Below are 24,908 nucleotides of genomic sequence, written 5' to 3'. Positions count from 1 at the left end.
CAACCTTCCAGTCGTGCATTTTTCGTGCAGCACTGTGCATTTTTTGTGCAGCACTATGCAATTTTTGTGCAGCATTAGTTCCAATAGCACGTAAAAACTGATACGCGTTCAGTAAAAGAGGCTGGCTAGGATTTTGATGCGCTTACTTAGGCGCGCATAGTAGATACGCCTGTGATGTCATAATTGATAGTCTTGTGATCTCTTCGTCTGTGCGATCGTACACAAGTTGGAGGGATTTGAACAAGATTTCCATGAAAAATTATTTTTGCCGACCCGTTTTATAAAACAATTAATGCACATTTTAAGATTCGTGATGTTAGTGACGATGCGAGCAACTCTCGGGCATTCACAATATTATGCAAAAGCACTCAGTGCAAGCGCCTCTTGCTTTCGCATCGTCATAACACACTCATAAATGTGCATTAATTGTATAATCTCAAAGGGTGTGAAGCTATCAAAAGCGACTTGCATAGCTCTATGTTTTTAAAGTCATATGGGTATCAGCTTTTACGGGCGATGGATTAATGTTCGCTGATACCCCATACTTTGTGAAAAGCACTAGAAATACCATTATCAGAGACCTCTTTTTTTGGGAAAGCAAACTCAATGTATCATCGAGAAATGCTTCGGCTAAGCATGCCTAGCCTCTGGCAACTGTCAGGCAAGAGCAGGCGTGATAATGACTTTTACCCGGGTGGAAATTTCCAGTGGCATTACACGATGTCTACTGGTCATGAATGATATTCTACTCAGGGTGATCGACATCAGCTGTTACGGCCTGCTGAGCATCTAAGTGGTGTCAAATTTCCCATGAAAACTGACGAGAATAAACTTTAATAAATTATTGATTATCTCATATTGTTTGTGTGATGTATTAACTCCTTTTCTGTTGCTCTTAATACTACCATAATTGCAAGTGGAAAAAAAGTTGTCAGTAACTATGTAAGGGGAACTGTTGTGTGAGGTAAATTCGGCCACCCCCATTCAAAGGGGACGAAACAAGATTTTAAACTTTGATCTGCTGACTGACTGACAAAGACAACAATCTTGTACAATCATGCAGTGATGGAGTCAAGGCATCAACCCTGAAGGCCAATAGATCCACATTCAAGGTCAAGGCCAGCGCTAAGACATCAGCCCCCAAGGCCATTTAATAAGTGACCAGTGGGGTGTTTCATAAAGATTGAACTATGAATTAGAGTTGCACTTAAATGCCTGGTTGTGTGCGTTATAAAAGGCATGGCCACATTGGTCAGATCATACCAAGAGGATGTGCACTAATGCGTATTGATCAATAAGATTGCGCGTCGCATATCTTGTATGCATTGGCATTGAAGTCATACTTAAATCTTTGTGAAACAGCCCTGGTACTGGAAGCTCAATTCATACCTGTCAGGCTTGGTGTTTTGTCTGGTTAAGTAGATGCACCGAGTAGGAGCTGGCTCCGTCATGAACACAGTCAGAAGCTTACTCTGATCTTGGAGGCTTTGTCTAATAAAACAACATCAGATGCATGGATAAATCAGATAAATTCCAGCTCTGGTAACAATCATGTAATGAAGTCAAACAGGGGAGCGCATCACGAAGAGACTTGTCGGACGTTTTATCCAACAAGTCCCAATTTATCCAACATTACCAAAGTAGCAATATTTCACTGCCAATAATAATCAAGTAAAGTTGTCAAATCTGGTAATTTGACGGATAAAATAGTTGATGTAACATTAACCTGACTTATAATAACCACCCAAGTGTATTCATGCCTCTTAATAATCATAATTTAAAACTTTACAAGACTGGGGGCTGTTTCATAAAGCTGTTTGTAAGTTATTAAGAGCGACCTTAAGAATGACTGGTGAACCTTTCTTGCACGCTAAACCATCGGCAATGAACATTTTTGTGTATACCATTTACCACAAGGAAGGATCACCAGTCGTTCTTAAAGTCACTCTGAACTTACGAACAGCTTTATGAAACACCCACCTAGGACCATATTAATGAAACCTTAATAAGTCTAATAATGACCTAAATGAGTGCTGCAACCAATGAAATTACTTGACAATAACAATAAGACATCATTTAATGAAGGGCATAATAAATATAAACTATGCGACTTTCAAAAAAAGAAAATACATATCATAACATAACAAAAAATAAGCCTCTCTAGGTATACATTACAGTACTACAAGTCTTAAAGAATTATTTGATCATGCAAAATGTAAACTTAATTAGTCGGGTATCAATAAAATAATTTTCACATGCTATTTTACAACTAAGAAATAAAAAAAAAGGGTTTAAGTAAAGATTTGAAAGTGGAAGCTGTCAAATTTTTAGAAGTTTTTTTTTAAACTAGTAACTAGATTTCTTCAGGTTTTATAAATATGGGTCATAGAGATATCTAAACTGAGCTTTAACTTACTGTGAAAGTGTTCTGTACTCTGGTTCATCAGTTTCTGATCTCTTGTCCAATGTGAAAGACTCCCTGCATGTAAGAGATTCACCTCCAACACTCTGTGGAAGACATGGAAAATAATTATATCAATACTATTCCCTAAGCCGTCTGATAACAAGAATACAACAGATACAATTTATATTTCCCTGAACCTACTGTGCACAGAGCTCAGTCACATTGAAAAAAAAACAAAATGTATGTACATGTATATTCTTGATGTTAGAATTTTTTTAATATAAATATGAAATTCATCTTACAATGACTGTTTTTGTGATTGTGTTGAAATTACTTCATCCCAACAACACATCCCCCCTGCCCCACCCAAACGATCAATATAGACAAGTGGAATGCCTCTGGCCGTCTCACCTGCATCACACGATTCAACATAGCAGCAGTGCTGACTTTGAAAACTACTATAACTCACACAAGATGTTCAGTGATACTTGGTTACTCTTATTTCCACGTTTTATGAACTAGACCAATACACTTACAGAAATAGGATGGGAATTCAACAAATACCCCTAATGTGGCCAAAGTTCATTGACCTCGCATGACCTTTGACCTTGATCATGTGACCTGAAACTCACACAGGATATTCAGTGATACTTGATTACTCTTATGTCCAAGTTTAAAAAAGTCAGATCAATAAAATTGCAAAGTTATGATGGTAATTCAACAGATACCCCCATTATGGCCTAAGTTCATTGACTTTTGACCTTGGTCATGTGACCTAAAATGCGCACAAGAATAGTACACCATGATACAATGATAAGTACCATTGGGGCCATACCAATGCATAAAACAACACATAAAACACACATGCACACACAAGAGAAAAAGCATGGAGCTCTTGACCTCTAAAAGTACTTTTAGTCTCCCCAGTGTTCTAACAAGAGTGCGTTGTTGCTCTATCCATTTTTTTTATATTGATGCCCCTAACACACACTTAAATAGATGGCCTGCATCACTCCCTTCCGATTACTTTGAAAAAAAAAAAAATTTCAAGCAACCTGAGGTCGACTTAGGGCATGGTCCACAGCATCTTTCACGACATCATGAAGCTGGCTCAGCGACCTCTCACGTTGCCATGGAAAGAGTAGATCACTATCACGGAGGCTGGGTGTGGAGGCGACAAAATCTTGCCATGAGTTCGGAGCCGTCGCGACTGGGAACTGAAGGTCTTCTTTCCTGAGGTACTGCCCAACTCTCTCTAATGTGAAGCCTGATTTAGTCACGTCTAAGCTGGGCTCCTACAGCAGGGTGGGGGGGGCATGAGTAAATGTACGATGGTGGGTAATTTTGTGCGAGGTTACTTCCCAACTTTATTTATCTTGGTCTGTCCCTTCTCACAAATTAATGAAAAAAATACAATACTTCTGCGAGTGCTGCACCTAATCCATTTTAAATGAGTATCCAGTAGGATTATTTGTCTGCACGGTTGCTCAGATTTTATAGTGGGGGTGATAATATGATACCTTGTTTTAAGAAATACTAATCATTTCAATAAATTATCTATGCTATACAATGGGATCAATTATCATTGTCTTCTTTCTGCTTGTTAAACAACAAATGACATATCAAGTTTGATGATGAAAAATACCAAATACCAGGGTAAAAAATAATTGTCATTTTTTAGGGGCTATTTTTCCTTACCACAATGAGGCATTTCAAAATTTTTGGGGCTATTTATTCATTTGAAGAAATATTTTCAGGGGAAAAATGTAATAGTGCAGTGAAAGCAAATATTATTCTTCTACCACAGTTAAAATATTGATTTTCTAAGTAATCTTGAATATTGTTTGAATCAGATCTTGGGGCGACTCGAGAAAGAATGGTCGCTCCGAAGCATGCATTTGGGGGAAATTTGGGCTGCCATGAGGGAAAATTTGCCTGTTACCCTCATGTATTTACTACGCTGGTATTTCCATTCAAAGGTAAGCAGTGCAAGAAGTTATAATGGCTACTTACATCTGTGAAATTTTCTGCAAGGAAGTCTGCAACAAAATTGATGTCCCTCTGATACATCTAAAAAAACAAAAGGGATAAAATCAAACACATGCAATTATCAGAGTTTTTCATTACTAGAGAATGTTACACTTCTTTCCTCATCAAAGGGGAATCTATGTTTACAAAGCCATAGGCTTCACTGTATCTCCCCAGCCACATTTGATTGTATATAATTTCTATGTATTTTAAAAAGTTAATAAATTTAATTGAACAGAAACAAGATACTTAAAGGGAACATTTATTGGCAAAGTATAAATATTCATTGTGAGCCTACATATTGGGAGACGTTTGCTCCTGCGACAATCGCTCCAGGCTTTATGTCTTCTAAGATGTAGGGTTAGGGTTGCATTAGGGTTTTATGTTAGGTTTAGGGTAGGGTATAGTGTTAAATCAAGATTTGAAGTTAGTCATTAGTTAAGTGGGTGGAATCTAAAGCGGAGCAAATGTCATGGAACCCCAAATTCTTTTCAGGTCATTTTTATAGGAAGAATGCCCACTAGCCAAGAATTGCTCTACAAATGCTATCATGTGTAACCCCCCTTCTCTCCCCCACTGGACTCACCTTGCTAATGCTTTGTTGGATAGGTTCTTCCATGAGTTGCATAACAATTACATACAGCCATCTGAAGAAGGCTTTGAAGTTCTTAAGGCTACTTTCTATTACTCTGTAACGGTTTGAACAAAGAAATAAATATCAATGTATTGCTGAATAGAAAAGTAGAAATAGTCAATGAAAGACAATCACAACCTCTGACACTAGATAATATTTTCAGTTTACAATTCTTTTGATATTATTTGCTTCAATATCTAGAGAAAACGGGCAAGCTCATATCATACTTCTTTTTGAGAAGAAAAAAAATCACTGCTTTTATAACAAGGGTAATTTCACACACATGTAAAATTATTGAGCTTGTTTGAATAAGAACTCATTTGAAAAGGGCCTTTATAAAGACAAAAAATGCAAACTTGAAACCAGGGGACCTCCTCACAAATTAGTTAAAAGACACAAACAATTCAGAATAAAATGATAACAGCACCAACATCATAGCCATTGACCAGCTGAGAGCAAAGTTGTCATAATAGTAGCATACATGAGTCACGTTTGAAATTGATCTCTAAGAACGTTCTTCAATTATCATGAGAAAGAGATATTATGACCATGTCCTTTGACCTCATCCCAAAATCCAATCAGATCATTGCACCTTCAATATGCATACTCCACGCTAAATTTTACCTTGCAATATTGTTTGACATATTTCTTTCCCGAACCATGATAAGTTCCACCACTTCGCACTGCCTATGCTCAAAAATTGCAAACAAAACCCTTAAGAATATTGAAAAATACAACAATCATCAAATTTCTACTTACTGCAGCAGTTCATTAGCTTTCAACATGAAAGAGCCCACTGCATTGATGGCATCTGAAGTAAAAATAATATAAACAGTTTGAAATCAAAATCCCAATATGCTGAAATTTGGATAAGATTTAGAAATTAAAACCACCATAATTGTCTTTGAAAAATACTGTGAGAAAAAAGAATACACGACTTAGAAACCTATAACACATCAAAAAATCATATTGTCAATTAAAACATGAAATTTGGGAAATCTTATTAAGTATGTCCAACCTCTGACATGATGAGCCTTCCTAACATTGTTTTTCTCTGTTTTCTATTTCATATAAAATAATTTTGATGTTCTCAAATCTGAAAGGCTCGAATAGTTCATAAAGCGAAATTAGAAGTTGAGATAATCCGGGTTGGCTGTACATAAATGTTTATTGAATTGAACTTCCAGTTTGAAAGAAACTGGATTTATATCACAGGATCATATCAATATACTAACAACATTTCCAAAATGAAATCCCCCTACATTTCTTGAATTTAGGATTTCAAATAACTGCAATAATTTTGTTCTAAAGACTTTTCATGTGTTTTACTTAGCATTTCACAAATGGCCTCTATCTAAATATTTCAAATTTTTAATGATAATGTTAAATGCTTCTTTAGACATTCAGAGCATTCACATCCTGGGGAGCGTTTCATCAATATTTTTGTCCGACAAGTGGTCAGATCTGACATCTTTCCTTGAATCTGATTGGCTGAGAGGTACTGTTGCTACGGTGATTGTCGGATAAAACAGGACTTGTCGGATAAAACGTCCGACAAGTCCTTTCATGAAACGCTCCCCAACTCTGACAATGTAATATCAAGTGAGACAGAATTGAGAGGAGTGTTATGGCCCAGTGGATTGGTCTCTGGACCTTGAAAAACAGGTTGTGGGTTTGATCCCAGCCATGGTGTAATTTCCTTCAGTAAGAAATTGATCCATGATGTGCTGCATTCAACCCAGGTGGGGCAAATGGGTAACTGGCAGGAATGTATTCCTTGAAATTCAATGTGCATAATATCAACTCTGCTAAAGCCAGGGTAATTATGTTGCATTATTTTGAGCGCTTAGAGACTTCAATATAGTAAGTGTTAGTGCTATAAAAGGCAAGTATAATCATTATTATTATCAAAACCAAGAGATATGAATACACTAACCTTGGATAGCTGTTGCACTGAGTCCCAGCATGCCATACTTGTCATACCACAAAGCCATACCCTTCAATTCACTCAACTGGAACAATAGAGATCGTCCAACACTAAAGAGAAGACGCAGATTAAGTGATGAAAATATGAATCATTTTTAGCACATCACTTATGAATTTGAATAAAATGTGAACCGATGCATTACGCCCAACAATGAGTACGTACTAACAAATATATTTGCTTGGGTCAATCACTTTTGCTCAATAGAATTTGGTTGCATTTACGTGCAGATGCTTTTTTTGAATTATAAACTACTAAGCTATAGAATGCAAGACCTCTGCATTGGTAAGTGCATTGACCTCGAATAAGCTTCTTTCATTGCATTGTGTTTGACTGTATTTGTCTGTGTCGGCAATCAACAGCTGAATAAAAGCCCAAAACGCAAAGGTGTGAGCCAGCACACTATCTAATTCCTGAAAATAGTGACAATCTAAAGCAAATTTGAGAGTTTGTTCAGGAGAATAAATGCTATAGTTAGGCCGTGTTTATGCTTCCACTTTTCAGGCCAGAATCAGCGTTTCCAAACGTGATTAGTCCAAAACACGGTTGCGTCCATGCTTACTTTCATTTAAATGCTGTTTCAAAACGCCGATCGTAAACTCACAAAAAGGTGCGTTTGTAAACGTCGTTTGACCAGAATCAGGCTTTCTGTGGAAGTATAAATGGAACCACAATCGTAAACGTGTTTAAATGACGTCATTTGGTACATGCTTCCGCTGACATGAAAATCTGTGGGCAAATACAGTCGCATTGCTCCGTGTTATCTCCACGTAATAACAACACTAAAAAAAAAACTTTCGAAAAAAGGCGCTCCCAATTTGACCTCGCTTTACGATGCGAAGCCAGCTGGAGATCGTGATTTGCCTCTGAAAAGTTAAGCATAAACAGCACTCCCAGAACCACGTTTACAATCGCCGTTTTGAATCGACGTTTGAAATCGCTGATTCTGTCCTAGCAATGGAAGCATAAACACACCCAAATAGAAACAAAGTGTATTCACCTGTGTATGTGCTTGAGTACTAGCTTTTGGATGCTGACATAGGAGTTCTCTACAGACTGGTCTAACTTCTTAAGGCCTTTCTCAGTGAGATCATGGACCAGGAACTGCTGTAGTTCAGGACTAGCCTTCCCCCATAGTAGCAACTGAAGGAACTCATCGCTCAAAGATTCTTCTGTAGGCTTTTGCTATTATCGAGAACCAATGAATTACAAATAGGAGTAATACAAGGAATGCAGGGAAACACATGTCATGGCTGGGTTGATAAAACCTTCTATCTCAAAATTTAAATATTTTTAATGACAGGTAAGAATAAGCTAGGTTTTAGAGTTATAAGATGGGTAGCAACCTTCTCATGCCTCAAAAGAGTTCTTGACAGGTATCAGAAGACTGTTTTAAGACAATATAAGACTGCCACCAATGCTATGTTTTTAAAACACTGCCTTGTCTCAGCTGCCTACAAAATTTGTTAATTTTGAGATACAAGGTTTATTATCAACCCAGCCAAGATATGAATAGGTCACCAGAGACCTTTACTCAAACTGACAAAGCAAGGATAAAGCATCATTCTATAGGAGTGGTCCCTAAAAAAAGGCTTTATTGAATCAATATTTCCAGCTTTAATAAAGTTATTGACATACAATTTTCAATCAAGATGTTAGTAATCTTTCATCACATTATGATCATCAATATACAATCAGACAGACAACACACAAAATTTCCCTCTGAACTAAGCACTTTCGAACAACATCCAATTATTTTACCTGTGCATATTTGGTGAGCTTATTTTCCATTTCAATGAGAATGTCTTCCTTGGCCTCAGTCACTGCCTTCAAAGTTGCCTCTAAGTACTAAAGAAAACAAATCACACAAGATACTTAATATTTATTTTTGTCTTTGGAAGGTCATTTTCTTCATGTGTTACTATCTAGTTCAAAACTCAGTGAGCTCCCATGCAACATTCTCTGCAATAAACCAAACTTGTCAACTGGCTTAAAAAAATAAAATTGAGAAAATTTGCTATCTGAAAGAGTACCTCTTCCTCCACCTACAGTCACATTTGTAAGGTAAATATTCAAAGGACCATTTTTAAAGAAAAATATGACAATTACAGAGAAAGTTGATACCTTAATGGTTCCCAGGTAATTGCGAGAACAAGATATACGATGGCATCAATGACTTGTTACCTTTGATCTTGATACCCCCCAAAACTAATCAGATCATTATTATCTTACTTGGACCAATTTTGAAGTTCACCAGTCAAAAAGTTCTTTGCAAGGAAACAAAGGAATGGATAACCCAACAACAAAATGCCTAAAGAAACCATCTACAGTAACAAGAGGTATAATAATAGCAAAAAATCAAACTTGCACTAATGCTTACCTCCATGAGAGTCCGTATCTTGCCAAACTTCTTAGCGTATCTTGAAATTTCTTGATGCCTTGAAGCCAGGAGAACACAGTCAAGCTGTTACATTGGAAGAAGGCATGAGATATACAGGGGACTGTTTCATGAAAGTTGTCAGCACTGACAGGTTGTCTTTCTCAGACAGTTACCATAGCAACAGTCAGAGGCCAGCGCCTCTAAGCCAATCAACACCAAGGATTTCGCCGAAATTGTCAGCACTGACAATTTGGTCATTGCTGACAACTTTCATGAAACACCCACCAGATGACTCTGCTTAAGCTGAAGCTCTTCAGACCACAAAAATTTGTTTCAATTTGGTGAAACTCGTCTTAAAAGATGTTAATAACACACGATTTGCATATTCTATTCTGAAATATTGCTACGATTTGGGCGGAGTATTTGACTTATGGAAGGTCGACCTATGCATGGTCTACTGTACATACATAATATTTTGCAAGCGAGGACAAAGAAAATAAATCTGAAAACCAGAAACAAAGAGAGAGATATATACTTCTTGAGCAGTTTGTATCACAAGTCCAATAATTTCTTGAAAACATTTGGAAAACATTGGAGATCCTCACATTCTGGTGTTCAGTCAAAAATAAAACAACTCAATTTCCTTTATTTTAAAAATGAATACTTTTCATTTTTTATTACATGCAATTGGGGAGAAGGGGAAAACTGTGTCAGAACTATTAACATCTTTTATAAAACGGGTTCAAGGATGTAGCCAATGGTGAGTGCGTATTCAAGTCACGTGTTCATGCTTTAATTATGCGCAACCTTCCAGTCGTGCATTTTTCGTGCAGCACTGTGCATTTTTTGTGCAACACCGTGCAATTTTTGTGCAGCATTAGTTCCAGTAGCGCGTAAAAACTGATACGCGTTCAGTAAAAGAGGCTGGCTAGGATTTTGATGCGCTTACTTAGGCGCACATAGTAGATACGCCTGTGATGTCATAATTGACAGTCTTGTGATCTCTTCGTACGTCTGTGCGATCGTACACAAGTTGGAGGGATTTGAACAAGATTTCCATGAAAAAATCATTTTGCCGACCCGTTTTATAAAACAATTAATGCACATTTTAAGATTCGTGATGTTAGTGACGATGCGAGCAACTCTCGGGCATTCACAATATGATGCAAAAGCACTCGGCGCAAGCGCCTCTTGCTTTCGCATAATTGTAAATACCCTCGAGTGTGCTGCATCGTCATAACACACTCATAAATGTGCATTAATTGTATAATACATAATTATTCAATTTCCTTTATTTCAAGAAATAAACAAAAATCCGGGAGGGCATTAGAATTATACATATTAACAATTTCAACGATAAAAATATTTTCATTAGCAAGTACGAGGTGAAACCTCTCCTGACTATGTTATGACCAATATAACCCAGCCTGAAATAGGCTTTATAAATGAAGGCTAATTCCATAAAATATGTAAATTTGACCCTCTAAATAAGGGACCTTTCTGAAATAATGTCTTTGTATTCCAGTTCATATAACAAGTTGTAAAGTTCTCAATATATTATGGTTCAAGCAGTTCATAGAGTGAAGTAAGAATGGATGAAATGGATGTTGGACACACGTACATGGTTGATTATTAATGGAATTACCCAGAATGTATATGCTGTACAACCTCAGGCGATGGTTCATGTAGGCTCCACTCCACTAATTGTGTGTGGGTCATGCGCAATTCGCGTTCGCCATTTTGGATTTGGCAGTGAATAAATACGTGTGGGGAACTGCAAACCGGCTTCAAATCACTGTGTCGTTTACAAGAAAGGGCAAGGAGTGAGTCTGAATCTAATGGTAAGTTTAGTCACTTTAGAGTACGCTTAATGTTTTTTTTTAAATGATGAGTCGCCTTTTTTACCAAAAAGAAACCCAGTTTTCACTGTTTTTGGAGAGCGAGTACTTATCGCCCAATGGTTTGGGTAGGTGTAGCGGAGGAGGTAGTGAAGTGTAGTGGAGCCTACACGAACCATCGCCTGAGGTAATGCTGTACTTACTGTGAGTAGAGACTGGTAAATCTCAGTGATATCCTCTTCATTGGAATACTCCACAATGATGGAGATAGTGCGTAGGTCTGATGACAGAGAAGCACCAAGGAAATCTCCACACTGTACACAAAACAACAATTGTTTATTTTACATTACAATTGGCAAATATTCAATGTTCAATGATCTATTCTGTCCAGCTGCAAAAAAATCAAATCATATGATCCAATAAGAAACCATCATATGTAACAAACAAGATATATAATTGAAGACAGATGATTTGATATAACTTTTTTTTAAAAGATATTCAGTCATAAACTACATACACACACAAGCAAGATTGATATAAATATATTGCAGATTACTTTACGGAAGATGCGGAACAACAATCAAAGAGGAATATTTTAATAAAACATAAACATGCAGGAAACAACAAGAAACAAAAATATCAGCAGTAAAAAAGATAAACAAACAAAAACAGGAAAGATAATGTTTGAAGGTTCACATGCTAGTAAGTATGGACGAGCATGGAAATGGTTGACATTACACCAAGTGGCGAGTCTTTCCAAGGACTAGGAACTAAAAATACTGTAATACATTATTTTGGATGAATATATGTTTACCTACCTTGGTTGTTTGAATGAACTGTGACATATCTACATTGACGATTGGTGCTACTCCAAAAGCAAGCAGAGTCAGGGTTCCGCCATGACATCCCACTGCTAGCATGTTCAATCTGTTCATGAAGCAAAATTCATTAAAGGACAAGTCCACCCCAACCAAAAGTTGATATGAAAAAAGGAGAAAAATCCAACAAGCAAAACACTGAAAGTTTCATCAAAATCGGATGTAAAATAAAAAAGTTATGACATTTGAAACTTTCGCTTAATTTCAAATGTCAAGTGCAACAAATTTTTATTTCTCCCTGAACATGTGTAATTACCATTATTTTAACAGTTTGTGTTTAAGTTAAGTTGATCCTTATTATCAAATCTGTAAAAATTGAAATATTGTATTATTCAAACAATACAAAAAAATAGTGAGTCATGGACATCATCGATTCTCTCATTTGCATATTGCTGAGTTGTGCATTTAACTGTTTTGTGAAAAATAAGCGAAACTTAAAAATGTCATAACTTTCGTATTTTACATCCGATTTTGATGAAATTTGCAGCGCTATGTTTGTTTGATTTTTCTCTATCGATTCAAATCAACAATTTTCTGGGGTGGACTTGACCTTTATATACTTCAGTTTTGAAGTGAAAACTGATACCTGTCCAAGAGCGTTTTATCAGGATCTGTACATATCTCTGAAAAAATTCCAAATGGTGAATGGTTCTTATAAACTGTAATGTTAAAACTAGGGACAAAATTTTTGGCCTTTCTCAGGCAAACCCTTCAATTTAATACACCTCATACACCATATCTAAAGCAAATAATCAAGGACCAAATGATCAAGTACACCAACAAAATATTTTTCAAATATTAATCTAAGGCCACCGGGTCCCATGACATAATAACCTGCCTTATGTAATGGCCTCAATACCCTTCTCCTCAGCCCTTTGTCAACTTTTCTTGTTTAATAGTGATGTAATAGATAGAAAAGGGACATTACCTTAAAATCAATTTCATTGCATTACAATTTTTTGATATCCATTCATCAGAATATGATACTTTGGCCAAAAAAGCAGTTAATTCTTTTGTAGAGGAAGCATTCCTTACCTCTTCTGTTCCTTGAGCTTCTTTGCATCTTCTACATTGTCATCAATGTAACTCTTGATAGATGAACTGCAAGAAAAAGAAATAATTATGGATAAGAGTTTAATCTTTATTTCATCAGTCATCTGTGAAAAAAGGAAGAGCCCCAACTGTGAAAAAGAACAGACACCTTTGCCATGATATGAATATTGTAATAGGCATTCACATAGTGCCATATATCTTGTTAAAAAATAGGTGTATTATTTCAAGCATTGCCATTGGCCAATACGCATCACATGACATCCAACTTTTTTGGTGCACTGCACGGCAGTACAAAAGGTATGCAATGAAAATTGACAGTGCACGCTCAAGCAAACCAGTGCGGTAGAATTCCAGGAGAAGTCCAACAAAACTGTATTGTAACTTTTTAAGAATTTGTTACTGCGACATGTTGCTTTTTTATAGAACAAATAATGCACTTGCTCTGTCATGCGTAACAATAAATGTAGAGAAATCTCAGATTCTTCAGATGGTGCACACTGGGCACTCGCCGCCAGCGGCTCATGCACAGAGCTGCACCTATCTAAAGAAACCTCGCGTGCTCTGCATTTCCACTGTCGCACTCGGCTGCATCCATTATTTGTATAATAAAGCTGCAAGAAATTTATGTAAAAATATGTTCACACTCACATTTTTGATAGAGAGGGAAGCTTGGGCAGGAACTTCTCGGAGAGATTCTCATTGGCTGCATCAGGGGTAACCCCTAACTCTGCCTTGACCGATGAAGACTGACCATTGGCTTCACTATCCAAATCTTTGTCCAGAGCTTCAGTCCACTGCATGCATGTGATTGGCTGGTCAACATGAGTGGTGTGGATGACCTCTGCTTTTTCTACTCTGCACAGGAGAAGCCTTCCTGACTGGTAGCCAACAGCTAATACTGTAAATTGATAATGAGTATGAGTTTCAAGAGGCATGTTGTTATCATTTATTTGTATTATGAAACCCAAGGCTATTACCATCAGATTCAATGGCGATGCTTCATCTCAGAAAATATCAGAGGGTCATTTAATAAAGCTGCTCCAAAGTTACATATGACTTTAAACAAGAAAGTTGAATTTTTTTTTTTTGCTAATTGAGACCCCCCACCCACAGTTTTCACTTTTATTAATAACATAAATCGAAGTTCATTTTCTTTAACACTATTGGTAATCAGATTTGGAAAAAATATACGACATTTTTATTCAGATGCTTATTAAAAACAAGAATTTCCATCTAAGCATACTAAGATAAGATTTCAATGCTTATGGGAATTGAAATTATGAGAATCTGATTTAGCCTTCAAGAAAGAGGTTATCATTCATGATGAGAAAAGTCATGCAGAATTAATGGAACACCATTCGTCATTCAGAAGAAATTTCACCTTCAAAGTATGCTACTTTAAATCCATCTTCTTCTTTCTTTGGCTTTATAACGGCAACCAGTCAGAATTGTCTATTTTTGCCACAGCATTTAACAATAATTATTTTTATATCCCACATGAATTAACTCCAGTATGGTGAGAAAACATATTCCAGGGGCCCGTTGCAGAAAGAGTGGCAATCAATCGCAAGTCTAAAAATCATGCGCAAACAGTAGGATACAAAACAAATATACCAGGCTCTTATTTCAATTTGACCAGCAATACTACTATTTCTTCCTCACCTACGAAAAACAGATTTGCCAGTCCAACCTCAGATGAATAATCCCCATTATACTTCCTCAAAGCCTGGTAAATTTGTATATTATTAGCTTCTCTTATATTTAGTTTTTTTTTTCTTTCTCCTCTATTTATTTGAACCAAATTAGTCTTCATCCCTGGTGATCAGTAAACTTACAGGACAAGTCCACCCTGACAAAAGGTTGATTTGAAATAAAAGAGAAAAATCCAACAAGCACAACCATGAAAATTTCATCAAATCAAATGTAAAATAAGAAAGTTTTGCTTAATTAAAAAAAAACAGTAATATGCACATTCTCGTCGGAATGCAAATGAGGAGACTGATGACGTAATCCACTTACAATTTCTTTTGTATTTTATTATATGAAATATTCTAATTTCTCCTTAGTGTCAAGTGAAATACGATTGATTCCTCCCTGAACATGTGGAATTTATATGGTTCAATCATGTTGGTCCTTACTGTCAAATCTTAAAAAAATGAAATATTGTATAATTCAAACAATAAACAAGTGGAATGCCTCTGGCCGTCTCACCTGCATCACGCGGTTCAATATAGCAGCAGTGCTGACTTTGAATACTACTCTAACTCGCACAAGATGTTCAATGATACATGGTTACTCTTATGTCCACTTTTTATGAACTAGACCAATAAACTTACAGAGATATGATGGTTATTCAACAAAAACCCCAACATGGCCAAAGATCATTGACCTTACATGACCTTTGACCTTGATCATGTGACCTGAAACTCGAACAGGATGTTCAGTGATACTTGATTACTCTTATGTACAAGTTTCATGAATCAGATCCATAAACTTTCAAAGTTATGATGGTAATTCAACAGATACACCCAATTCGGCCAAAGTTCATTGACCTTTGACCTTGGTCATGTGACCTGAAACGCGCACAGGATGTTCAGTGATACTTGATTACTCTAATGTCCAAGTTTAATGAACTAGACCAATAAACTTTCAAAGTTATGATGGTAATTCAACAGATACCCCCGATTCGGCCAAAGTTCATTGACCCTAAATCACCTTTGACCTTAATCATGAGACCTGAAACTTGCACAAAATTTTCAGTGATGCTTGATTACTATTATGTCCAAGTTTCATGAATCAGATCCATAAACTTTCAAAGTTATGATGGGAATTCAACAGATTTCGGCCAATTCGGCCAAAGTTCATTGACCCTAAATGACCTTTGACCTTGGTCATGTGACGTGAAACTCATGCAGGATGTTCAGTGATACTTGATTAACCTTATCCAAGTTTCATTAACTAGGTCCATATACTTAAAGTAATGACGTCATTTCAAAAACTTAAACTCAGGTAAAGATTTGATGTTGACACCGCCGCCGCCGCCGGAAAAGCGGCGCCTATAGTCTCACTTTGCTTCGCAGGGGAGACAAAAACAAAAGAAATAGTGAGTGAGGGACATCATCAACTGTCTCATCTGCATATCACTAAATTGTGCATATAACTGTTTTGTGAAAAATAACGAAACTTTAACATGCCGTAAGTTTCTTACTTTACATCCGATTTGGATGAATTTTTCACCGTTATGCTAGTTTGATTTTTTTCATATTTATCAAAATCAACATTTTTCTGGGGTGGACTTGACCTTTAATAGATCGAACTCACCCTTGCCATCTGGTCTCCAAGCCAAAGCTCTGACCTCCTTACCCTCATCTTCCCCTGGAGGTGTCAAGGTCCAAATAGCTTGACGTTGCCAAGTCAATCTCTGTAATAGAACCTGGTGATAATAAAAAACATATTTCTTTTGTAAACGAAACATCACTCATTTTTATGACCGAATGCCTGCTAAGAATCCAAATCCATAGTACACACTTGCAAACTTTTTTTTCCATAAATTAAACTAATGAACCATTGATTACCCAGATTCTATATTCTTCATTCATCAGTTATGATTAATGTTACAAGACATTTACCCTGTGTTTAAATTTAGTTGATTATTTCTGCTGACACAAACACACCAATGTATCAATGAGCCATCAGATGCATTCCTGGATTCTATGTTCTTCATTCAGTAGTTATGATTAATGTTACAAGACATTAACCCTGTGTTTAAATCAAGTTGATTATTTCTGCTGACACAAACACACCAATGTATCAATGAGCCATCAGATGCATTCCTGGATTCTATGTTCTTCATTCAGTAGTTATGATTAATGTTACAAGACATTAACCCTGTGTTTAAATTTAGTTGATTATTTCTGCTGACACAAACACACCAATGTATCAATGAGCCATCAGATGCATTCCTGGATTCTATGTTCTTCATTCAGTAGTTATGATTAATGTTACAAAACATTAACCCTGTGTTTAAATCAAGTTGATTATTTCTGCTGACACAAACACACCAATGTATCAATGAGCCATCAGATGCATTCCTGGATTCATGTTCTACATTCATTAGTTATGATTACTGTTACAAGACATTAATTAACCCTGTGTTTAAATCAAGTTGATTATTTCTGCTGACACAAACACACCAATGTATCAATGAGCCATCAGATGCATTCCTGGATTCTATGTTCTTCATTCATCAGTTATGATTAATGTTACAAGACATTAACCCTGTGTTTAAATTTAGTTGATTATTTCTGCTGACACAAACACACCAATGTATCAATGAGCCATCAGATGCATTCCTGGATTCTATGTTCTTCATTCAGTAGTTATGATTAATGTTACAAGACATTAACCCTGTGTTTAAATTTAGTTGATTATTTCTGCTGACACAAACACACCAATGTATCAATGAGCCATCAGATGCATTCCTGAATTCTATATTCTTCATTCATTAGTTGTGATTGATGTTACAAGACATTAACCCTGTGTTTAAATGAAGTTGATTACTTCTGCTGACACAAACACACCAATGTATCAATGAGCCATCAGATGCATTCCTGGATTCTATATTCTTCATTCATCAGTTATGATTAATGTTACAAGACATTAACCCTGTGTTTAGATTTAGTAGTTATTTCTGCTGACACAAACACACCAATGTATCAATGTGCCATCAGATGCATTCCTGGATTCTATGTTCTTCATTCAGTAGTTATGATTAATGTTACAAGACATTAACCCTGTGTTTAAATTTAGTTGATTATTTCTGCTGACACAAACACACCAATGTATCAATGAGCCATCAGATGCATTCCTGGATTCTATGTTCTTCATTCAGTAGTTATGATTAATGTTACAAGACATTAACCCTGTGTTTAAATTTAGTTGATTATTTCTGCTGACACAAACACACCAATGTATCAATGAGCCATCAGATGCATTCCTGGATTCTATGTTCTTCATTCAGTAGTTATGATTAATGTTACAAGACATTAACCCTGTGTTTAAATTTCGTTGATTATTTCAGTAGTATCAATGTGCCATCAGATGCATTCCTGAATTCTATGTTCTTCATTCAGTAGTTATGATTAATGTTACAAGACATTAACCCTGTGTTTAAATCTAGTTGATTATTTCTGCTGACACAAACACACCAATGTATCAATGAGCCATCAGATGCATTCCTGGATTCTATGTTCTTCATTCATCAGTTATGATTAATGTTACAAGACATTAACCCTGTGTTTAAATCTAGTTGATTATTTCTGCTGACACAAACACACCAATGTATCAATGAGCCATCAGATGCATTCCTGGATTCTATGTTCTTCATTCAGTAGTTATGATTAATGTTACAAGACATTAACCCTGTGTTTAAATGAAGTTGATTACTTCTGCTGACACAAACACACCAATGTATCAATGAGCCATCAGATGCATTCCTGAATTCTATGTTCTTCATTCAGTAGTTATGATTAATGTTACAAGACATTAACCCTGTGTTTAAATGAAGTTGATTACTTCTGCTGACACAAACACACCAATGTATCAATGAGCCATCAGATGCATTCCTGAATTCTATGTTCTTCATTCAGTAGTTATGATTAATGTTACAAGACATTAACCCTGTGTTTAAATGAAGTTGATTACTTCTGCTGACACAAACACACCAATGTATCAATGAGCCATCAGATGCATTCCTGGATTCTATGTTCTTCATTCAGTAGTTATGATTAATGTTACAAGACATTAACCCTGTGTTTAAATTTAGTTGATTATTTCTGCTGACACAAACACACCAATGTATCAATGAGCCATCAGATGCATTCCTGGATTCTATGTTCTTCATTCAGTAGTTATGATTAATGTTACAAGACATTAACCCTGTGTTTAAATTTCGTTGATTATTTCAGTAGTATCAATGTGCCATCAGATGCATTCCTGAATTCTATGTTCTTCATTCAGTAGTTATGATTAATGTTACAAGACATTAACCCTGTGTTTAAATCTAGTTGATTATTTCTGCTGACACAAACACACCAATGTATCAATGAGCCATCAGATGCATTCCTGGATTCTATGTTCTTCATTCATCAGTTATGATTAATGTTACAAGACATTAACCCTGTGTTTAAATCTAGTTGATTATTTCTGCTGACACAAACACACCAATATATCAATGAGCCATCAGATGCATTCCTGGATTCTATGTTCTTCATTCAGTAGTTATGATTAATGTTACAAGACATTAACCCTGTGTTTAAATTAAGTTGATTATTTCTGCTGACACAAACACACCAATGTATCAATGAGCCATCAGATGCATTCCTGGATTCTATGTTCTTCATTCAGTAGTTATGATTAATGTTACAAGACATTAACCCTGTGTTTAAATTTAGTTGATTATTTCAGTAGTATCAATGAGCCATCAGATGCATTCCTGAATTCTATGTTCTTCATTCAGTAGTTATGATTAATGTTACAAGACATTAACCCTGTGTTTAAATTAAGTTGATTATTTCTGCTGACACAAACACACCAATGTATCAATGAGCCATCAGATGCATTCCTGGATTCTATGTTCTTCATTCAGTAGTTATGATTAATGTTACAAGACATTAACCCTGTGTTTAAATCAAGTTGATTATTTCTGCTGACACAAACACACCAATGTATCAATGAGCCATCAGATGCATTCCTGAATTCTATGTTCTTCATTCAGTAGTTATGATTAATGTTACAAGACATTAACCCTGTGTTTAAATTTAGTTGATTATTTCTGCTGACACAAACACACCAATATATCAATGAGCCATCAGATGCATTCCTGGATTCTATGTTCTTCATTCAGTAGTTATGATTAATGTTACAAGACATTAACCCTGTGTTTAAATCAAGTTGATTATTTCTGCTGACACAAACACACCAATGTATCAATGAGCCATCAGATGCATTCCTGAATTCTATGTTCTTCATTCAGTAGTTATGATTAATGTTACAAGACATTAACCCTGTGTTTAAATCAAGTTGATTATTTCTGCTGACACAAACACACCAATGTATCAATGAGCCATCAGATGCATTCCTGAATTCTATGTTCTTCATTCAGTAGTTATGATTAATGTTACAAGACATTAACCCTGTGTTTAAATTTAGTTGATTATTTCTGCTGACACAAACACACCAATGTATCAATGAGCCATCAGATGCATTCCTGGATTCTATGTTCTTCATTCAGTAGTTATGATTAATGTTACAAGACATTAACCCTGTGTTTAAATTTAGTTGATTATTTCAGTAGTATCAATGTGCCATCAGATGCATTCCTGAATTCTATGTTCTTCATTCAGTAGTTATGATTAATGTTACAAGACATTAACCCTGTGTTTAAATCTAGTTGATTATTTCTGCTGACACAAACACACCAATGTATCAATGAGCCATCAGATGCATTCCTGGATTCTATGTTCTTCATTCATCAGTTATGATTAATGTTACAAGACATTAACCCTGTGTTTAAATCTAGTTGATTATTTCTGCTGACACAAACACACCAATGTATCAATGAGCCATCAGATGCATTCCTGGATTCTATGTTCTTCATTCAGTAGTTATGATTAATGTTACAAGACATTAACCCTGTGTTTAAATGAAGTTGATTACTTCTGCTGACACAAACACACCAATGTATCAATGAGCCATCAGATGCATTCCTGAATTCTATGTTCTTCATTCAGTAGTTATGATTAATGTTACAAGACATTAACCCTGTGTTTAAATGAAGTTGATTACTTCTGCTGACACAAACACACCAATGTATCAATGAGCCATCAGATGCATTCCTGAATTCTATGTTCTTCATTCAGTAGTTATGATTAATGTTACAAGACATTAACCCTGTGTTTAAATGAAGTTGATTACTTCTGCTGACACAAACACACCAATGTATCAATGAGCCATCAGATGCATTCCTGGATTCTATGTTCTTCATTCAGTAGTTATGATTAATGTTACAAGACATTAACCCTGTGTTTAAATTTAGTTGATTACTTCTGCTGACACAAACACACCAATGTATCAATGAGCCATCAGATGCATTCCTGGATTCTATGTTCTTCATTCAGTAGTTATGATTAATGTTACAAGACATTAACCCTGTGTTTAAATTTAGTTGATTATTTCAGTAGTATCAATGAGCCATCAGATGCATTCCTGAATTCTATGTTCTTCATTCATCAGTTATGATTAATGTTACAAGACATTAACCCTGTGTTTAAATCTAGTTGATTATTTCTGCTGACACAAACACACCAATGTATCAATGAGCCATCAGATGCATTCCTGGATTCTATGTTCTTCATTCATCAGTTATGATTAATGTTACAAGACATTAACCCTGTGTTTAAATCTAGTTGATTATTTCTGCTGACACAAACACACCAATGTATCAATGAGCCATCAGATGCATTCCTGGATTCTATGTTCTTCATTCAGTAGTTATGATTAATGTTACAAGACATTAACCCTGTGTTTAAATCAAGTTGATTATTTCTGCTGACACAAACACACCAATGTATCAATGAGCCATCAGATGCATTCCTGGATTCTATGTTCTTCATTCAGTAGTTATGATTAATGTTACAAGACATTAACCCTGTGTTTAAATTTAGTTGATTATTTCAGTAGTATCAATGAGCCATCAGATGCATTCCTGAATTCTATGTTCTTCATTCAGTAGTTATGATTAATGTTACAAGACATTAACCCTGTGTTTAAATTAAGTTGATTATTTCTGCTGACACAAACACACCAATGTATCAATGAGCCATCAGATGCATTCCTGGATTCTATGTTCTTCATTCAGTAGTTATGATTAATGTTACAAGACATTAACCCTGTGTTTAAATCAAGTTGATTATTTCTGCTGACACAAACACACCAATGTATCAATGAGCCATCAGATGCATTCCTGAATTCTATGTTCTTCATTCAGTAGTTATGATTAATGTTACAAGACATTAACCCTGTGTTTAAATTTAGTTGATTATTTCTGCTGACACAAACACACCAATATATCAATGAGCCATCAGATGCATTCCTGGATTCTATGTTCTTCATTCAGTAGTTATGATTAATGTTACAAGACATTAACCCTGTGTTTAAATCAAGTTGATTATTTCTGCTGACACAAACACACCAATGTATCAATGAGCCAGCAGATGCATTCCTGAATTCTATGTTCTTCATTCAGTAGTTATGATTAATGTTACAAGACATTAACCCTGTGTTTAAATCAAGTTGATTATTTCTGCTGACACAAACACACCAATGTATCAATGAGCCATCAGATGCATTCCTGAATTCTATGTTCTTCATTCAGTAGTTATGATTAATGTTACAACACATTAACCCTGTGTTTAAATGAAGTTGATTACTTCTGCTGACACAAACACACCAATGTATCAATGAGCCATCAGATGCATTTCTGGATTCTATGTTCTTCATTCATCAGTTATGATTAATGTTACAAAACATTAACCCTGTGTTTAAATTTAGTTGATTATTTCAGTAGTATCAATGAGCCATCAGATGCATTCCTGGATTCTATGTTCTTCATTCATTAGTTATGATTAATGTTACAAGACATTAACCCTGTGTTTAAATTTAGTTGATTATTTCAGCTGACACAAACACACCAATATATCAATGAGCCATCAGATGCATTTCTGGATTCCATGTTCTTCATTCATCAGTTATGATTAATGTTACAAGACATTAACCCTGTGTTTAAATCAAGTTGATTATTTCAGCTGACACAAACACACCAATATATCAATGAGCCATCAGATGCATTTCTGAATTCTATGTTCTTCATTCATTAGTTATGATTAATGTTACAAGACATTAACCCTGTGTTTAAATCAAGTTGATTATTTCTGCTGACACAAACACACCAATGTATCAATGAGCCATCAGATGCATTCCTGGATTCTATGTTCTTCATTCATCAGTTATGATTAATGTTACAAGACATTAACCCTGTGTTTAAATCAAGTTGATTATTTCTGCTGACACAAACACACCAATGTATCAATGAGCCATCAGATGCATTCCTGAATTCTATGTTCTTCATTCATTAGTTATGATTAATGTTACAAGACATTAACCCTGTGTTTAAATTTAGTTGATTATTTCAGTAGTATCAATGTGCCATCAGATGCATTCCTGAATTCTATGTTCTTCATTCATTAGTTATGATTAATGTTACAAGACATTAACCCTGTGTTTAAATTTAGTTGATTATTTCTGCTGACACAAACACACCAATGTATCAATGAGCCATCAGATGCATTCCTGAATTCTATGTTCTTCATTCAGTAGTTATGATTAATGTTACAAGACATTAACCCTGTGTTTAAATCAAGTTGATTATTTCTGCTGACACAAACACACCAATATATCAATGAGCCATCAGATGCATTCCTGGATTCTATGTTCTTCATTCAGTAGTTATGATTAATGTTACAAGACATTAACCCTGTGTTTAAATCAAGTTGATTATTTCTGCTGACACAAACACACCAATGTATCAATGAGCCATCAGATGCATTCCTGGATTCTATGTTCTTCATTCAGTAGTTATGATTAATGTTACAAGACATTTACCCTGTGTTTAAATTTAGTTGATTATTTCTGCTGACACAAACACACCAATGTATCAATGAGCCATCAGATGCATTCCTGGATTCTATGTTCTTCATTCAGTAGTTATGATTAATGTTACAAGACATTAACCCTGTGTTTAAATCAAGTTGATTATTTCAGTAGTATCAATGAGCCATCAGATGCATTCCTGAATTCTATGTTCTTCATTCATTAGTTATGATTAATGTTACAAGACATTTACCCTGTGTTTAAATTTAGTTGATTATTTCTGCTGACACAAACACACCAATGTATCAATGAGCCATCAGATGCATTCCTGGATTCTATGTTCTTCATTCAGTAGTTATGATTAATGTTACAAGACATTAACCCTGTGTTTAAATTTCGTTGATTATTTCAGTAGTATCAATGTGCCATCAGATGCATTCCTGAATTCTATGTTCTTCATTCATTAGTTATGATTAATGTTACAAGACATTAACCCTGTGTTTAAATTTAGTTGATTATTTCAGCTGACACAAACACACCAATATATCAATGAGCCATCAGATGCATTTCTGGATTCTATGTTCTTCATTCATTAGTTATGATTAATGTTACAAGACATTAACCCTGTGTTTAAATCAAGTTGATTATTTCAGCTGACACAAACACACCAATGTATCAATGAGCCATCAGATGCATTCCTGGATTCTATGTTCTTCATTCATTAGTTATGATTAATGTTACAAGACATTAACCCTGTGTTTAAATCAAGTTGATTATTTCTGCTGACACAAACACACCAATGTATCAATGAGCCATCAGATGCATTCCTGAATTCTATGTTCTTCATTCAGTAGTTATGATTAATGTTACAAGACATTAACCCTGTGTTTAAATCAAGTTGATTATTTCTGCTGACACAAACACACCAATATATCAATGAGCCATCAGATGCATTCCTGAATTCTATGTTCTTCATTCAGTAGTTATGATTAATGTTACAAG

At 35.4% G+C, this 24,908-nt stretch overlaps 1 protein-coding gene across 1 annotated transcript in view; it reads right to left on the bottom strand.

Annotated features, from left to right (window-relative positions):
* Nucleotides 1–24,908, bottom strand: part of LOC121425193 (anaphase-promoting complex subunit 4-like) — a 37,710-nt gene that overhangs the window by 6,746 nt on the left and 6,056 nt on the right. Inside the window, exons 3-17 of the mRNA XM_041621197.1 lie at nucleotides 16,521–16,632; nucleotides 13,848–14,097; nucleotides 13,182–13,247; nucleotides 12,087–12,195; nucleotides 11,472–11,582; nucleotides 9,431–9,514; nucleotides 8,812–8,898; nucleotides 8,051–8,235; nucleotides 7,003–7,103; nucleotides 5,826–5,877; nucleotides 5,019–5,121; nucleotides 4,418–4,474; nucleotides 3,460–3,699; nucleotides 2,417–2,508; nucleotides 1,390–1,491 (exon numbers count right to left, since the gene is read on the bottom strand). Of these exons, the coding sequence (XP_041477131.1) occupies nucleotides 1,390–1,491; nucleotides 2,417–2,508; nucleotides 3,460–3,699; nucleotides 4,418–4,474; nucleotides 5,019–5,121; nucleotides 5,826–5,877; nucleotides 7,003–7,103; nucleotides 8,051–8,235; nucleotides 8,812–8,898; nucleotides 9,431–9,514; nucleotides 11,472–11,582; nucleotides 12,087–12,195; nucleotides 13,182–13,247; nucleotides 13,848–14,097; nucleotides 16,521–16,632 (1,751 nt within the window). The remainder of the gene's footprint in view (nucleotides 1–1,389; nucleotides 1,492–2,416; nucleotides 2,509–3,459; nucleotides 3,700–4,417; nucleotides 4,475–5,018; nucleotides 5,122–5,825; nucleotides 5,878–7,002; nucleotides 7,104–8,050; nucleotides 8,236–8,811; nucleotides 8,899–9,430; nucleotides 9,515–11,471; nucleotides 11,583–12,086; nucleotides 12,196–13,181; nucleotides 13,248–13,847; nucleotides 14,098–16,520; nucleotides 16,633–24,908) is intronic.

This window comes from Lytechinus variegatus, chromosome 12 (assembly GCF_018143015.1).
Source record: "Lytechinus variegatus isolate NC3 chromosome 12, Lvar_3.0, whole genome shotgun sequence".
Classification (NCBI taxonomy): domain Eukaryota; kingdom Metazoa; phylum Echinodermata; class Echinoidea; order Temnopleuroida; family Toxopneustidae; genus Lytechinus; species Lytechinus variegatus.
Note: the sequence above shows the minus strand (reverse complement) of the source record. Positions and strands in the feature narration are given on the sequence as shown.